The following is a 17,416-nucleotide window of genomic DNA, read 5'->3' as shown; positions in this document are numbered from 1 at the left end:
CTGAATACTGTATGTTATTTGTTTTGACTGGGAGGGTAACGTTTAAGTTCTTAGCTCACTCAAAGAAATACTTTTCAGAATTTGGAATGCATTGCAAGGCAGTACTGTCAGCTTACAGCTGTCTGCTAACCAAGACATCCCTTCAGCTGCTCAGCAGAACACATGATAACCCCCCCCCCCCCCCCCATACACACACACACACACACACACACTTGTCCAATAACTATCATACATCTTTGCTTTAATGTCCTTGTGTATGGCAGAAAAATATGCTTTAATTGGGGAGCTCAGTTAAAAATAACCTCTTTCATACATGTGTGATTCTTAGATTTCTAAAGTGTGTTGCCATTATCAGATATATTATGACTGAAGCCTTGGGACAAGCCTCCACCTTTTTAAATTAATCTTGTAAGAACAGACACCCGATTGATACATCCAAAGGCTATGTTCCGAATTGTCCCGTGTCCAAATTCACCAGAATGACAGGAATCACATCCTATCACGACATAGCATTTGCTCCCTCGCAGGTTTGGTGTCCAATCAGAGTGGTCAAAATTGGTTAAGTCCCGCCCGCATAACATGACGCTCACGCGGGCTTCCTGTGGTTTCTGGGCGCTGCTTGGTCCTCGGAACTGTGGTACGGTTCGTGTGATATGCCCGATTTTAAGCAACAATGACGAACACAAGTGCCTGGGAAGTTACTTTTGGAACTTAACTACACCGTGCAACTTGTCTGCACCAGTTTATAAAGACTTCACTCGAGTTGAGTTGGAGAGGAACCGTGGTCTCCCGCTTCTGGAGTAGGCTATTGAATGTAAGTTGAGGTCTAACGAACGTTTACGTTATGATTTAATTGTACTGAAATGGACCGGTCTTTTGGGTAGGAAGGCAAGCAGGTTCAATTATTTAAGTTATCTGTGCTGTCTGTAACATGTCTTATATTATACTCGGCCAGCCAACTTAATAAACGAAGATAGAGAAAAAGTATTGTGCTCAAATTTGGAGCGTGCTGGGCAAGTTTGACAAACCCACTTGTTTTTAGCAAGTAGCTAGCGTATAAAATTAGCTTACCTAGCTCAATTAGCTAGTTAGTTCATCTCTCAATTTGTTTTAAGACAACGTTAGGCCAAACTGTTTAGCTTCGAAACAACACGTATCATTTTCAAAAAGTATGTATTCAGTTTTTGCAAACATTTACCTTTTATTCAATGTGTTTCACAGTTGCAAGTTGCTATCAATGAACTGATAATTGTTGAAACCAAACAGACAATTCAAACGGTCTGTAAGTTTTCATGTGAATAGAAGTGTCTTGAATTCTCAAAGTTATCGTACTACAAACCAACTACCTCTTTTTCCTATGTGTTTCTTAGACCTTTCACATGGTCTTCACCTGAAGTGAGGTCAAGCCACATTTGGCTGTCACCCTTCTACATTGAGGAAAAAAACAAACAAAAAAATGTCTGAGGATTTCTACAAATTGGAAGATGAAGCCTTCCCCAGCTTCCTCTGCAAGTCCCTGGACAGCACCAGCGGCCGCGCCACACTGGGGAATGTGAGCCTGGGTTCAGGCCCTGGTCTTCCAGTGGCTGCCTCTACAGTGGCTAAAATTAGACCTGGCTCTGACAACAGGTGGGTTAACATGCTGCTTCTCTGGACAGATGTGACTAGTTGTAGAAACACTCCCATGCACCCATTTCTGAATCATCACCTAATTCACTAGTGTGACATTTTTTTGGACAGTCTGTGCTTGTACTATTTGTAGCATGTACATTCTACTGGAAGTAGGAAGTATTGATGCATGCCATGGTATAGTAGTATAGGGCTGCACGATATCAGGAACACTTGCAATATATGATAACATTGTTGAATATTGTGATGACCAAGTTGTGAGGGAGTCAGCAATTCTGGAGAATGCAAAATCAGTGAATATCTCCTCACGATCCACTACCTGTCTATACTGTGTGTGCGTGGAAAAAAAGAAATCCAGTGTTAATACACAGTGGTCATTTTGTTTACAGTTGGCCCCCTTTATTTACATAACCTGTTTAGAAAAACAGTTTACAGAGCCTGAGTTTACTGCCATAGACCCCAGACAGTAGGTAGATACTGGGGGGGGGGGTATCTAGTTAAGTGCATTATTTCCATTCAAACAACATGGTTCTATTGTTTATTTGTTGATCACTCAAGCCAAACATCTTCATGCACCCCTTGCAACATTTTCTGGTAGTCTAATATAAGCAGGTGAATGCATTGTGCAAGAAATAGACTACCATTAATTGCAGTTCTAGCAGTCTTTGGGATACGTATACCCCCAAATGTTGATGTCGCAGTAAAGATTAATATTCCGTATATTGCACAGCCCTATCGTAATATATTTTTAACAAACCATTGAGCTATCTCTGCCAACTGAAAATGGATACATGCTTGTTAACAGCTGGTGTGTGTGTGTGTGTGTGTGTGTGTGTGTGTGTGTGTGTGTGTGTGTGTGTGTGTGTGTGTGTGTGTGTGTGTGTGTGTGTGTGTGTGTGTGTGTGTGTGTGTGTGTGTGTGTGTGTGTGTGTGTGTGTGTGTGTGTGTGTGTGTGTGTGTGTGTGTGTGTGTGTGCTCTTGCTTTACAGAGGAGATCTTGTTGAGGCATCCTATCTAGGGGGCAGAGAGCTGCAGCAGGCTAACTCACAGTCTGCTGTTAGAGAGCAGTTTGCCCTCAGCTTCAAAGATGACATGTGAGCATACATGTATTCACACTGCTGATTTACAATGAAAAGAAGCTTTGTCAAATGTTCTAGTTCCAAGAATTGTTTGCAATGCGATGATGTTTTTTGTGACTGTTGTACTTTCACTGCACTATGTGAAGCATAATATAAACTAAATCAGCAAATCGTCACTTACAACCATTAGAAATGCTATGAAATACAATATATATAGAAGTCAATTTACATGTCTCTACATCTGAGACAACACATACATTATATTAAAACAGTTGTTTACATTCTGCACAGAGTAATTCACTTGCAGTCAATCAAAAGTCCAATTTAAATATATATTTTAAAAAAAAACTTAAATACTAGTCTGTATCATATATAGTATAAAAAAGGTCTGTATGTATTTAAATGCATCCCTATTTTCTGTGTGGACATCAAACTGTCTCTATAGTAATGTATTTTTTCCACCTACGTTTTCCATGTAACGTATGTGGTGCTTATTGTTTACATCCCAGGGACAATGCGGATGACTTCATTGCAGCCCACCGTTTTTCAGACATGCTGGTGAAGATTAACCTGGATGAGAGCGCATTGAGAAACCAAGGGTCAATGATGGGGCTCCCACACACACAGATGGGCTCAATACACGGACGGCCCACAGAACTTGGAACAGGTGAAAGCTCTTGCTCCTATCTCCCTTTTTTAAAGGTTTAGCACTGTGCCAAGTCCGCCCCTCCCGAGGCTCAGAAACCCCATTTATGACTGGAATACATATTTGTGCTATCTGATCCATACACGTGCATCTGAAAAAATTAGAATATCATGGAAAAGTTCATTCAAAAAGTAAAATTCATATTTTCTAGATGCATTACACATAGAAGGAAATATGTCAGGCCTTTCTCTTGTTTTAATTTGGGTGAATATGGCTTACTGCTCATGGGATAAAAATGCAGTATCTCAAAATATTAGAATATTACATAAAACCAACTAAAAAAGGAATTTTAATATTACGGGGGGAAACACGGAATTATTCATTGATATCCTACTTTTTGAGATGCACCTGTATCAGATAGTCAAGTCTCCTAATCGCAATGAAAAATACTTTTCTTGGTGATACTGATGGACTTTGTTTTCTGTCTCCTCTAACAGATCTGTCAACAGGGCTTCTGACGTTTGCCCATTTTGGACATAAAGATAGCCCAGCTGCAAAGGTACCAATTCTTATACTTTTTTTATTTTAATCTTGCTGTTGTAATTTATAGACCCCAAAAGGGACTCACATGGACTATATGTGGGGCATATCCTCTCCCCAATTAAGTATGAGGAAAAACAAGTGAAATCCTTTTTGGAATTTTAAACAATGATTTCCATGCAAAAAATAAAAATAAAAATCAGCCCTGCGTTCAAAATCGCATACTCTTTCTTTTTAATACACTACATACTAAAGTACAGAAGAGTTTTAGGGCCACAGGAGAGAGAAAAAAAAATCAGATGTGGAAGATTTTTTATTTTTTTTTATGTTGGGAAATTTCAAGAATAAAGACGGATACTCCAAAATGCTTTTGGAGTTAGTGGGGCATTTATGTATTTTCAGCATACTACAATTGATGTGCATGTATTGGGACATCCAAAATCTTTTTCTGGCCTACTAAATAGTAGGGAAGTATGGGGGTTGGAACGCAGGGCAGGTATCTTTTATTCTATTCCTTTTTCTATACATTCCATCCAGGTTCATCCCTTTGCGGCTACAGCGGAGGAGGACAAAGTGCAGAGTGAGGGAGTGGACAGTGACCATTACAGTGGAAGTAACTCAAGCTTCCTGGCAAATGAGAAGCTCATGTCTGCAGACAGTATGAACAGCGATGTCACAGGTATGACTTAGAATTCATTCTCTTTTATTTTGCATGGTGTTATTGCAAACCTATTACAGTAGGATGTACACCTAATACAACCTGATTTTTTTATTTTATTTTTTTATGGCTCAAAATAAAGTTGGATTGTTGCCATGTTGTGATTTGTGTTTGTTTTCCCAGATGACGACCTTGATTCAAACCACCTTCCTGATGATGATCTGGATCTATACTTCAAGAGGCTGGCTCCTCCTCCGGCCATGCAGAGGGGCAGAGTGGAGGGACAGGAGATCTCTGCAACAGTAAGTTACTCTTCTCCCTTTTCAAATACTTCTAATGGTTTAACTATACACTTTGCAGTCTACCAACATTAGGAAGCCATTCTTACTGTTCAAATTTGAAGTAACTTTTCATTTAACTCGTACTCTGTCTCAATGTCCCCATTAATGCATGTTGTTGTTCCCAGGGACTAGCAGGTGCTGTCGATGTCATGTCAAACCCAAGTTCTTCAGAAGCAGAACAGAATAGACAGCACTTCCTTGACAACTACGATCAGGTCAGCACACTTAAATCCTTGTTTTGTTTTGTGCCCATTTGCTGCTTCCAGCACACAGGACATTAATGTGACCTTTGATCTGTTTTGAAAATACTCTTCATTTTGAGAAATATCACCTGGAGAATTGGGTTTTGGCATGAGACCCAGATTGAACGAATAGTTGAAGATGGTCATTGTACAATTTAAGAAAGTCAGACAAAACTACTATTACATGACCTCCACTATAATTATATACTTCATTTCTATGTATTTTTTTGTATAAGTCTCTATCTTTCTAAATCTTGTGTGATTGATTTGCTCTTCAGGAGGACTTTCAGATGCCTGACGTGCGCCTGGCTGCTACCGGTATGGACTCTTGTCCTGCTAGTGACGAGGACACTGAGGATGAGCTAGAGTCTGCCAGAAGGAACAGCAATGTTAGCAGGACACGGCTGCTGCCCAGCACCTCCAGACAACTGGTCAGTTACAGCTAAAACAATCTTCTTATTGCATTTTTAAATTTTTCTTTATTTACTTTAAAAAATTATTGCATAACTCTATCATTCTTATCAAAAAGTATTGTAAAGCAGAGTTTTGAGTGTGTGTGTGTTTGTGCGTTGGTACAGGTTGGAGAGAGTAATCGTCCCAGTTTCAGGCCAGGCTTAGAAGGAGGCAGTTCTGATGATGAGTCTTCCAGTGGCCGTGGTGCTCCTTTCCTCTCTGGGATTGAACACAGACGCTCTGCTGAGGGACAAGTCATCAACCCTCCTGTCACAGGTCAATAGAATATAACATATGCAGCTTAAATGTGTGTTCTTCACCGGCTTGCAATTTTTTCAGCTTTCTTGGTATTTCAAAATGATCGCAAATTAAACGGTGTTGTCAGCGATTCTGGAGGAAGCTTGTTGTCAAAATCAGTGAATATCTCCTCACAATCAGCTACCTGCTAGCTAGCAGCATGCCTGTTTACAGAGCATAGTATATGTGTATTACAACTGGATTTTCTTTCAGCACACACTCAGTATAGAGAGGTAGCGGATCATGTGGAGATATTCACTGATTTGGACTACAAGCATTCTCCATAATTGCTGATGCTAACGTTCAGTAAAAGTCTAAACTCGATCAACTGTCGTTGTGGTTATTGGATTAACATTGGTAGCAGAGGATGACCGCTGCTGGGAATTACAAAGTTCCGCCACCGTTTGACGAGAAGACGTCATACGAAAGCTGGAAAAATGAGATCGAAATATGGAGACTCGTCACCGAACTGGATAAAAAGAAGCAAGCCTTGGCGGTTACCTTGTCGCTTAAGGGGAGAGCCAAGGCTAATGCTCTGGAAATTGCTGCTGGCGACTTAAATTCCGACACGGGAATGACTGCACTTCTGACTAAATTGGACTCAGTGTTTTTGAAAGAAGAAAAGGACCGGCAGTACGAGGCTTATACAGAGTTCGACCGGATCGCTAGAGGAAGCGGTACTTCAATGGTGGATTACATCATCGAATTTGAACATCGCTACAACAAGCTACGTAAGTTTAAAATGGAGCTTCCCGATGCAGTGTTAGCCTTCAAGCTACTGGATACTGCTGGACTAAATGTGAAAGATAAACGTCTCTTATGTTGACATGAAATCAGCCTTGAAAAGAATTTTTGGCGATAACGTTACACCACCGCAAGAGGGCAGCAGTGCGCTGCGAATGAGTGAAGATTCTAGTGATGCGGCCTACTACACAAGATACACAGGCAGACGGGAGAGTAGGTCAAACTTGCAACAGTTACAAACGGTGGTTCAGGGCACAAACCCACTCGACAAACATGGGAGGAGATCTAGATGTGCAATATGTCAGAGCACTTATCACTGGGCAAAGGATTGTCCAGACAAAAAGGAACATGTAAAACTTACAATGGATGAGGGGATAAAAAATGATGTTGAAGAATGCAACATTACTTTGTTTTCAAACGTTTTGTCTGACACAGAAGTCTTCATGGTGGAGGCGTTGGGATCAGCTGTGATTGACACAGCCTGTACAAGAACTGTATGTGGAGAAAAATGGCTTGATGACTACATCAGTGAACTGCCACAGAGTGAGTTACAAAAAGTTAATGACAAACAGAGTGCTAGACCTTTCAGATTTGGTGATGGGAAAGTGGTCCACTCCACGAGGAAAGTGATTATTCCAGCGAAGATAGGACAGACTAAATGCAAAATCGAAACAGAAGTTGTCCCTGCAGATATACCCATGCTTTTAAGCAAGACTTCGTTGAAAAGAGCAAGTGCCGTTTTGGACATTGCGCATGACAAAGCGACAATGTTTGAACAACCCGTTAAGCTTGAACTGACATCTTCAGGACATTATTGTGTGAACTTGAGAGATGACAGTGATGCAGAGGAAAGTGAGACCCAAAAAGATGAGGATGAAGTTCTCACTGTGACAGAAAACATGACCACAAAGGAAAAAAAGACAGTCCTGGTGAAACTGCATAAACAATTTGGACATGCTTCAGTTGAAAGACTACAAAAACTACTGGCCTGTGCAGGTAATACTGATGAGGAAAGCAACACAATACTCAAAGACATTGTAAAAAACTGTGAAACATGCATCAGGTACAGCAAACCAAACATGCATCAGGTACAGCAAACCAAACATGCATCAGGTACAGCAAACCAATGTTAATCCAATAACCACAACGACAGTTGATCGAGTTTAGACTTTTACTGAACGTTAGCATATCACATGTGCAACCATGGCCGACGCCATTATTCAGTCAGAGAACAGCAACCACGCTTGACGCGCACGCGCAGTAGATAACGTGCAACTTAACAGCTGACTGCACCTTTTTTAAGGTTAAATATGTGTTCAACGGGGAAGCTTTTCTTAGTAGTTCTGAGGGATTGATAACTTTCCTTTGAACTTTTCAAAGAGATATTTCTACCAGTCAGTGTCCTCAACCCTTTAGTCAACCACCTGTCTGTGTCTGTGTGTAACTCCAGGTGACGGAGGAGGAGGGGATGGCAGCAGTGGGAGTGACGAGGGAGGTAATGACGGCGGGGTTTCCACCATCCCTCTCCCTGCCGTCCAGACCACCTATGATATGCTGCGTGGGCTGGGCATAGTGGGGGAAGATGAGGGGGAAAGTATATTGAATCATCTGCCAGGATATGGACGGAACGCTCTCTCCAGACACACTGAGGTAAGAATGACCAGGCTCATTTCAGATGCTTTGACAAACACTAACGCCATTAACAACGGCTGCTTTCCGTTTAAACAATTTAGACACATTATCTTAAATCTGCCTAACCATACCTGTAACTGGTTTAATCAGGCTATATTGTACTTTCACTCATTTCATTTTAATTCAAGCCATTCTACATCTCTGTGTTTTAATGTTTCAATAGTTTTTTCTCTTTATCAACTTGTTGTGTATTCAAAGTATCTGTATTGTATATTGTGTATGTATTGTTGCTTTTGCTTTGCATTTGTTTGACTCAACATCATTGTAAATGAGGGTCACCCCTCAATTGATCTCTCGGGTATAAAATAAAAGGTTATATGAAATGAAAATTCCATGTAGCAGCAATGTGCTTCACTGGAGGAGTGTTGTGCATCTTGAAGTATTTAATTTTTTACATGTTTGCCCTCATAATGTGGATTTATTGATAAAGGTATATTACGCAGTTTTATAATTTTCCATCTTAATAGTTTTGAGGATGTGCTGCTTGATGTGTTGCAGATGGGTGACCGTGTGGGTCCTGTAGGCACTGGAGAGGCCAGCTCCTCTGAGGGAGCATCAGGAGGACCTCAGAGGCTTTCTCCTGTCAACTGGAGCATGGTGCTGGACCGACAAGAGGCACTGGTGGGTTTCACATTCATGACGACTCCAATGTTGCAGCCTCCCTGTGGACATTTTAGACAGGCTATTCTGTGTATATGTTTAAGGAGTTCCCCATGAAAGGTTAGGCATGGTGGCAATAGTGCTGCACAATTTAGTGAAATTGTGCCATTGCGATTATAGTGGACAATTTTGCGATTGTAATATAATAACTACATTGTATTAGGAGTCTACTTGCTTGGTTGTCAACTAACATATAGCAATTATTGATAGTTTTTCTGGGGAAAAAAATGGGTTGGTGTTGTGGGGAGAAGAATCTGGCAGTGCTTTGAAGCTGAACTTGTCATTTGAAAGAGCTGTTTCTTTATCCATTTATTCTCACGGAGGCTGGCGATACACAACGTAACTGCTTCCTGATTACTCAAACTATGGGGCGGGCCGAGTCACATAATAGCGCGATAATCGCTCCTTAAAAAAATGTAACGCCATTAAAAGGAGTTTGCGATATTAACGCATTAACTTTGACAGCCCTATAAAATACTGGTAATTATGTTTTAGGTTCTGTTTGTCAATGGGATTGTGATTGTGATTTTGAATGGCAGGATGCCATGGAGAGCACGGAGAGCGGGCCCACTGTGGAGCGAATGTTGGACTCTGTCTACCTGAGGAGTGGAGCTGGACTCAGGAGACCTCAGGACTCTGTCTCTCACCTTCAAGGCACCCAGGGGAGCTTCCACCTCTCCCAGGTAAACATCCACAACAGGGGAAAATATCTCTTATTCATTTGTTCCTAAAGCCTTGTCTCCATTGAGCAGTGCGGCTCCCTCACATTTGTTTGCCTTTCCACTGTCAAATGTTGGCAAGGGTACTAAAATAAATCAAATAAATGCTTCAGGCTGGGATGAGGGAGAGGTTCAGGAGATGTTGGAGAAGAAAGTCAGCCTCTTTGGTCAGAGGATGGTAGACAGAGGGAAATGGACTAAGGGAATTCCACACAGAGCAGGATGAGAGTCATAAAAGGGATGTCACTGCTTCACAGCCCTCTCTGGCCAATGTCTTGTTAGGGTCGATTCATTGACATAGCATAGAGTGGAGGAATGTCTTTGTTCTCCAGGGGAGATAAGGCCAAAAGTTAATTAAACACTTTGTTTGGAGCAGTACACAACATTTGGTGTTTTACAGTCAATACAAGTAAGATCACTGAAGTGGCAGAACAACAGCAACTTGTAATACAGCTCTGTTTTTACATTTTCATTGAACTATGTGGAATGTTGCAATACGTCGCATTTTGCATTATATCGCAATGTATGCTGATATATCATATCATGAGCCATGTATCCTATTGTTAAGTCCTTGCCAATACACAGCCCTACAGCCTACATACCTCTGTTCATCAACCCACCCTCAGGTGCTGCCCCCAGAGTCTGATGGCAATGAAGATGAGGATGATGGAATAGACCTGCCTGATGGTTCCAGGCCTTCCCTGGGTCTGCGGGGTGGACCTCTGGGTGACGTGACTGGTGCCGAGGCTTCAGGCAGTGCCAGTGAAGAGGACAACCATCCCCTGTCCACCTCTCTGGAGGCTAAGTATTTCTCCCAGAGCTTCCACCAGGAGCCAGAAGATTCAGATGATGGATGGAACCATTGCCCAGACAACATGGAGCAGGAGTTTCAACAAGGTTGGATTTATATGTGATGCTTAGATCGGATACAGTATGCACACACAGTTACTTTGAAAAAGTAATCCGATTACTGATTACTAGTTACTCCTTAAAATAATAACTTAGTTACTTTACTGATTATTTGATGTTAAAAGTAACTAAGTTAGATAACAAGTTACTTTAAACGTTACTTTACAGGTTTTGAAACCCTTGTGTCTCAATTTAAAACATGCACATATTAAGAATCATTGAAATATACAAAATAAAGCGTGTAGGCTTATCAAAATAATAAAAATTATGGTTTAAGAAATGTAATAAAAAAAAAAGTTTTCCCCCCCCATGAAAATGAATGCATTCATCCAAAGTGCAAAATACAGTAGCAGTGTCTTTAAACTTAACGTGCTTGGCCCTTCACTCTCATGCATTCATTTGACTTTTCTCTGCGATGTCTCATGTGTTCTAGATAGATAGATAGATAGACTGGGTGTGTGCGGCCACGTGACTATAAGTTTCCAAGTTTTAAACACTTCTATCTCTTCAACGTCACCGTACCCGAATCCTAAATATCCCCATAGCAGACGATATATTTCATGGGGGGGAAAACGTTTGTTTTGCGCCACAGTTGAGCTTAGACTCGGCCGTAATGCTGCTGCACAGACACACGCACACACACACACACACACACACTGCATGTCAGAGACGAGGGGCGCTCTACCAAAAAGACGAGAGGAGCGGTTGGAGCAGTTTGAGCGTTTAGAGACACATGCCCGCACATTTATTTACATTAAATCGCAATCGCAGTCATTTGTGCAGTTATGTAAAATGTTTCACTAAGGAAAATGACAGAAAAAGTAACACACAGTGACTTTGATGAGTAACTTTAATCTGATTACTGGTTTGGAGATAGTAACGTGTTGGATAGTAACGCGTGTTACCGGCATCACTGTGCACACATGGGTCATACTGATACTACGTTGTGTTATACTGTATGTTAACAGCATTGCTTGTCTCTTCAGGTGCCAATGCCACTCATAATGTGGTGTACCAGAATGAAGAAGGGCAGTGGGTGACCGACCTGGCATACTACACCTCCTTTGAGAAAGAGCTTGATGGGAAGACCACAGAGAATGCTGGCCAGACTGAGGAGGAGTTTATTCCTCCCAGTACGTATTGAGTCCACAGCTTGGATAGACAGTAGAACACACTGCAGTCTTTTTTGCATAATCCCGTGAATAGATGAACACCTTGGCCAATGATGCTTTCTTTGCAGGTGACGCCATGGAAAAGATAGTTAAGGATCAAGAGGAATTTGAGAAGGAGCACCAATTCATGCAGGTATACACCAATTTCCCTTTTTTCCTTCATATTTATTTGTTCTATTAAAAGAAGACGTACAGAATATGCTATGAACATACATCTGTTGCCACACTGAAAATAACCAAAATCGACTTGGATTATATTTTGTCAAAAGACAAATTGAATGGATTGACAAATGAATGAATAGAGTAATGTGATACTGCCATATTATAAGCCAATATGCTAACACACCTGAAACTCTCTGTGTTTTGTAAAGCACAAGCATATTTTTAGTTTTTCATTTGAATATTTCTGTTCACACAGGAGGAGAAGATTGAACCGGCCAGCAGCAACAGCACCTTTCAGAGTGATTCATCGTGGAAGGGCCCTGCCAACAGCCACATCATGATGAGGGCTTCCCAGGTGGCCACAGAGTTCAAACAGGGGGACCAGAGCTACCTGAGACTGTCTTTTGGACAGTTCTTTGGGCAACGCTCTGAAGCCCTGGGCTGTCTGGGAACCAGTGATGATGAGGAGGAGGATTGGATTAAGCGGGTCAGTAAAAGTGCCTCCTTAGGTTGTTACAGAAATGAAGCTTGTACTCTCTGTGTTTCCTTGGGTGGCTCATTTGAAGGCTATTAACAGAAGGCAGGATCATACATAAAGGTGTAGAAGGAATATGCATGATGTGCACTTGACATCTGATTGCTGGCACGGGTCTTCATGTTTTTTGAATGGGCTAATAGACTGAAAGAACAGTTATGATAAGGTCGTGTTTCATAGAGAGAACTGTAACATATATTAAAAGGTTGTTCATTGTTCTTCTAGCCATCCTTTGGCTACATCATCACATCTCCAGAGAAGAGGGAACCATTTCCTCTGATTCACCCCTCAGAGTTCTCAGACAACTTTTCCCATAATGACACTACGGTACTCAGCGAGGCAGATAAGACACTTAACCCAGGTATGTTCACGCTAATCCTGGTGATAAATAGCTCTTTCAGCTTTGCCTTTTATTGTTTCAATTGTTTGCTCATTTTAAAGGATTTAAACTGTGTTTTATTCAATTCCACTCCTGATCCTTCCCTTGCAGAGGACCTGGACAAAACTCTTGAGGCGCCAGGTGAAAGGATGACACCAAAGGGTGATACTGACCCAGAGGCATGTCAACAGGAGGTACAGGAAGCTTTTTTATAAGACCATCATTGGAAACAATCCTTAAAGGTAGAATCAGCTATTCTGGAGAATGTTTGTTGTCAAAATCTCTTTCTGTCTCTCGGCATCAAGTCGCTTGGTTCCTACTGTTGTGTTGAATTCTGCTACTTATTAACAAATTCTGTCAAATACATAGCCTAGGGTCTGTTCACTGCTATGGGATCAAAAGGGCCCACCATACCTAACAACATGCCCGTTTACAGAGCATAGGCTGTGTATTAACACTGGATTTCTTTTCAACACACACACACACACACACAGTATGGACAGGTAGCAGATTGTGAGGAGTTATTCACTGATTTTTACAAAGTAATTTAGTCAACAAGCATTCTCCAGAATGGCTGACTCCACCTTTTAACATGCACATCTTTATGGCTTTCTAACATACCATCACTTCTCCTCTGAAGGACCATGGTGCTAAAGCCGAGCTCAGTGACGCCTCTGGCTCTCAGTCCAGCCCGGGGAACCAAAGCTGTGTGTCCCCCGACGTCAACAGCAGCAATCTGATGCTGAGTATCAGTACCATTGCTTCAGCCATCGCCGACGCATCCATCAGCACTGACCCATCGCAGCTGGCCGCCATGATCATGGAGCTGTCCAAGAGGAGCAGGGCAAGGAATCAACCTCAGTCTGCAGGACCTGATGTCAACCACACAGAGGAACCATACACAGCTCAACATGTAAGCCTATGGAGTCTTTTTTTATTTAACATTCTTATAGCTGATAGTACAGTATGTATTCTGAGTAGTTTTATTACCATGCAATGCAAAGTGCAGACAATCTCAGTTCACATTTTTATTTCTTCTGAGATTAGAACATGAAGTAATTAGTTTAGTGCTCCAATTCCAACATTCTATATTATGAAATATCTGTATCTATCCGTTTACTATTTTTGTTACAAAGGTCTCACTAGAACAAACTTAATTTGATCATTTCTTGTACAAAATCCTATAGTAAACACTGCAAAGAAGACTTACTTTACTTTTACTTACTTGTTTTGTGTTGCCTCAAGTAAAGCAATTCAAAAAGGATCTTTAATTCTGATGAAGGAATCTGCAACAAAAAATACCTCGTCAACAATGGAAGTTTGTAATTCCCCATTAGAAAAATAAAATATATATATACATATATTTTTCCTCAACATAGATCCTTCTTGACCCAAATGAGAGCGCCATGCTGGACACACTGCAGAGGAGCACGTGTGTCGGACAGCTGAGTGCCTTCGACATAGAGAAATACCTGAAGAAGACGGACGTGTCGGTCAACAGCGACGCCTCTGTGGCACACACTACCTTCGACCTGACTGGCTGGGCTGATAACCTCCGGAGCCTTCATCAGGCTGGATCTCCTGAGGAACAGGCCAGCACAGAGCAGCCGGTGGATGGGGAGTCTCAACAGAAGCCCACATGTACAAACACTGAGGACAGAAGAGCAGAGACCACATTAAACACTGGCACGGGTGCTGCTGTGTCCCTTTCAAATGCATCTTCTCCTCGTCATAAGCCCAAACAGAGCTCTATTCCCCGGCCTCGTAGGTCCGTGGGCTCGGGCCAATCTTCCACTCTCAAGGCCCCTGACGTCAAAATGCCAGAATGTGATAAATCCTCTTCTACTTCTTCTTTTGACACCAACACTTCCGGTTCGTCAGGTCGGACCCTCATGGAAAATGGTGTCAAGTCAGGAGAAGTGAACCCCCAAGCATCCGACAGTATCAAGTGTGCCTTAGAAACATCCCAAAAGAGTGACAAAAGCTGTGCCACCTCGCCTGGCCTGCAGAGAAGCTCCCCAGGCAGGAGGAAGGAGCAGACTAAAGGTTCCTCTCACAGACCCAGTCACAACATGGCTGCTCCACTACCTCGTAGCTCTGTGGAGAAACACGTCGGCTTCTCCTGTCAAAACACACAGCCTGCAATGCACACTGCATCTGGTGAGTACAAATCATGCCCTCTGATTCAAACAGCACATGTACCAGTTGTCTAGACAGTGGTCGATTTGATTCAAACAACATAAAAGGTGGAGTGAGTCAGTGTTTCCGGAGAATGCTTGATGTTGTGGTGAGAAAATCAAAGCAGAGTGATACGTGTGTAGTAGCAAAAGGTTTATTTTCAATCAATATAGCAAGAAAACTCCGCGGAGTGGTCACTAGTTCCAACACATGTGGTATGTTGCAAAGAGTGACCACGTTCCCTTAAAGTCATGGCATATTTAAGGACATTTGTCTCCCAGGAGGGATGCGTCTAACAGTAGCCCCTTTTACACAGCCAGTGAAAGCCGGGAATATGCCGGCCTTTCGGCCCTCCGCCCTGCTGTTTAAATGCGACAGTTGCGGAACGAGGGAAGAAAGGTGCGAGAGATTGTTCCGGGAATTTTACTACCTCGGGGGGGTAGTAAGATTCCCGACACAATCAGTTCCGCCTCTCTGTTTAAATGCTCCAGCTTGTTGTTGCGGAACAGGGGGGCGTTTGACGTTCCATAGCCTACGTTCTAAACATGCGACCATGTTAGCAGTTGAAGGACGTGTGTTTAACATTAATCACGGCGGCCTGATGTCCCGTAAAAATCATCAAATAAAAGGAACGGCGTATAATCTAGCTGATCATAAGGTCCGTTGCTCAATCCAAACCCCCGCGCTTCATTTTGCAGAGTGTATGAGTCTATTTCTGCCCAGGAGAAGTTGTACAATGGGAAAGCTAGGCTAGGCTAAGTAAGGGATAAAGTATAGCGAACGGGCCACAGAGCTACTGTTTTGCTAACACAACTCAAGACTCGCACACTCTACAAATAATAATTCTAATCGGCCAATATGTTTAACAAGAGCTCCATCTAGCTAACAAAGCATTATCCCCCAACATAAATAACACAATTCACGGAGAAAATTACTGCGGAACATTTACATTGCGGGCTGCAGCCTGAAGTTACTGTCTAACTGTCAATATGCAGCCAAACATACTCACGTCGTCTTGACTGGATTCCTGTCGGACATTAACCATGACTCCTGTGTTCCCTGCTCTCCTGATACATGCAAAGTCATGTTGAAAAAGTATTCCATTGTTTTCTGAACGAGTAGCAGCCCTGTTTGTAGACGTCTATCCATCAAAACTATGACGTAGATCCTTAGCAACGGTCATTATACCCTTGACAGCGGTCTGTCAATAAGGCCCTCTTACTGCAAGCTCCAGCACTTCTGCTCTCAATTCACCAGCCAGTGTTGTTGTTGTAAAGCAGCTGACCGGCGCGGCGCTAAATGTTTACGTCACACCTGACGCTGTTTACAAGCACCTCTTTCATTCCGGAACGCTGTGTAGAAGGAGCTACTGATGCGCCAGCAGGCCGGCGTTGCTTGGTTCTGTGTAAATAACACAGAAGCAAGCAAAGCCGGCATTTTGGAGTGATGTTGTTCCGTCAATATGCCGCAATCTCTGTGTAAAAGGGGCTAGTGAGTGACAGGCTGTTTTGCAGACAGTTCTAATATACATGCATTGTTATTGTAAAACATGGGAGGGGTCAGGTTGGTCTGAAACTGGGGAGACAGGTAGAGAGGCAGACAGGTTGAGATACAACAATGGCTTCAGTTCACCATAACTGCAATGCTCTCATTTGGTCAGTCATGTGAGGGGGAATGGTGGGGGGGGACAGTTTGAAGATGGCACAGGGGGAGTTCTGAGCATAGCAGTGGTTGACACTAACGGTTGCCCGCTTGCCCGGGGCAACTGAAAATAATGTTTGGGCAAGTTGAGATTGCTTCTTGGTTGCCCGGACGGGCAAGTGGATTTTAGAGGGTTTGTCTGTAGTCTAGGCTTATGTATTCATGTGTTTTACAGTCTGCAAAACATTTTTTTTCCGCTAACTCACACAAAATAGATCGGCTATATTCGCAATTGAGCAGCTGCGCGCGGCAGCCAGCAGCATCACGGTCGCTCTTTCGCACTCGATCTCTCTCTCTCACACACACACAGCCTGTGTGCGCGCAGTTTCGCTGTCTACGTTCCGAAAGCCGGCTCTATCCTACGGACCTGGTTCCGCTATATTCAAAACCCAGAAATAAATAACGTTTGATCTTATCGATACCCAGTACTCGAATTGAGGAGGGATGGGGGGGGATGGCATCCCCCCTTGGAAATAAAAATCGCAAAACCATCCCCCTTCTAAAACGGCCATCCCCCCTTCCCATCCCCCCTGTTATTTTATCAATGAATGTGGACATATTACCACTATTTCAACATTTAGTAACACCGGCGCATACGCTGCCAGCACTCCACTCTGCGCACTCGATTCCGGCGCTTGCCAGGGCAGGGGAAATGTAGGCTATTTAAATTTTTTCAGACA

General features: G+C 42.6%; 1 protein-coding gene across 1 annotated transcript in view; it reads left to right on the top strand.

The window, feature by feature from the left end:
* The first annotated feature begins 661 nt into the window (after nt 1-661).
* cep192 (centrosomal protein 192) overlaps nt 662-17,416 on the top strand; it is a 62,445-nt gene continuing 45,690 nt past the window's right edge. Inside the window, exons 1-21 of the mRNA XM_080039434.1 lie at nt 662-814; nt 1,371-1,629; nt 2,619-2,723; nt 3,218-3,375; nt 3,852-3,913; nt 4,432-4,573; nt 4,736-4,854; nt 5,019-5,108; nt 5,414-5,566; nt 5,714-5,864; nt 8,080-8,279; nt 8,820-8,942; nt 9,521-9,664; nt 10,327-10,597; nt 11,596-11,742; nt 11,850-11,914; nt 12,200-12,430; nt 12,704-12,839; nt 12,969-13,051; nt 13,498-13,770; nt 14,237-15,017. Coding sequence (XP_079895560.1) covers nt 1,457-1,629; nt 2,619-2,723; nt 3,218-3,375; nt 3,852-3,913; nt 4,432-4,573; nt 4,736-4,854; nt 5,019-5,108; nt 5,414-5,566; nt 5,714-5,864; nt 8,080-8,279; nt 8,820-8,942; nt 9,521-9,664; nt 10,327-10,597; nt 11,596-11,742; nt 11,850-11,914; nt 12,200-12,430; nt 12,704-12,839; nt 12,969-13,051; nt 13,498-13,770; nt 14,237-15,017 — 3,607 coding nt within the window. The 5' untranslated portion in view covers nt 662-814; nt 1,371-1,456. The remainder of the gene's footprint in view (nt 815-1,370; nt 1,630-2,618; nt 2,724-3,217; nt 3,376-3,851; nt 3,914-4,431; nt 4,574-4,735; nt 4,855-5,018; nt 5,109-5,413; nt 5,567-5,713; nt 5,865-8,079; nt 8,280-8,819; nt 8,943-9,520; nt 9,665-10,326; nt 10,598-11,595; nt 11,743-11,849; nt 11,915-12,199; nt 12,431-12,703; nt 12,840-12,968; nt 13,052-13,497; nt 13,771-14,236; nt 15,018-17,416) is intronic.

The sequence above is a fragment of the Ammodytes marinus genome, assembly GCF_949987685.1.
Source record: "Ammodytes marinus genome assembly, chromosome: 13".
Taxonomy (NCBI): Eukaryota; Metazoa; Chordata; class Actinopteri; order Uranoscopiformes; family Ammodytidae; genus Ammodytes; species Ammodytes marinus.
This window is presented reverse-complemented; position numbering and strand designations above follow the sequence as displayed.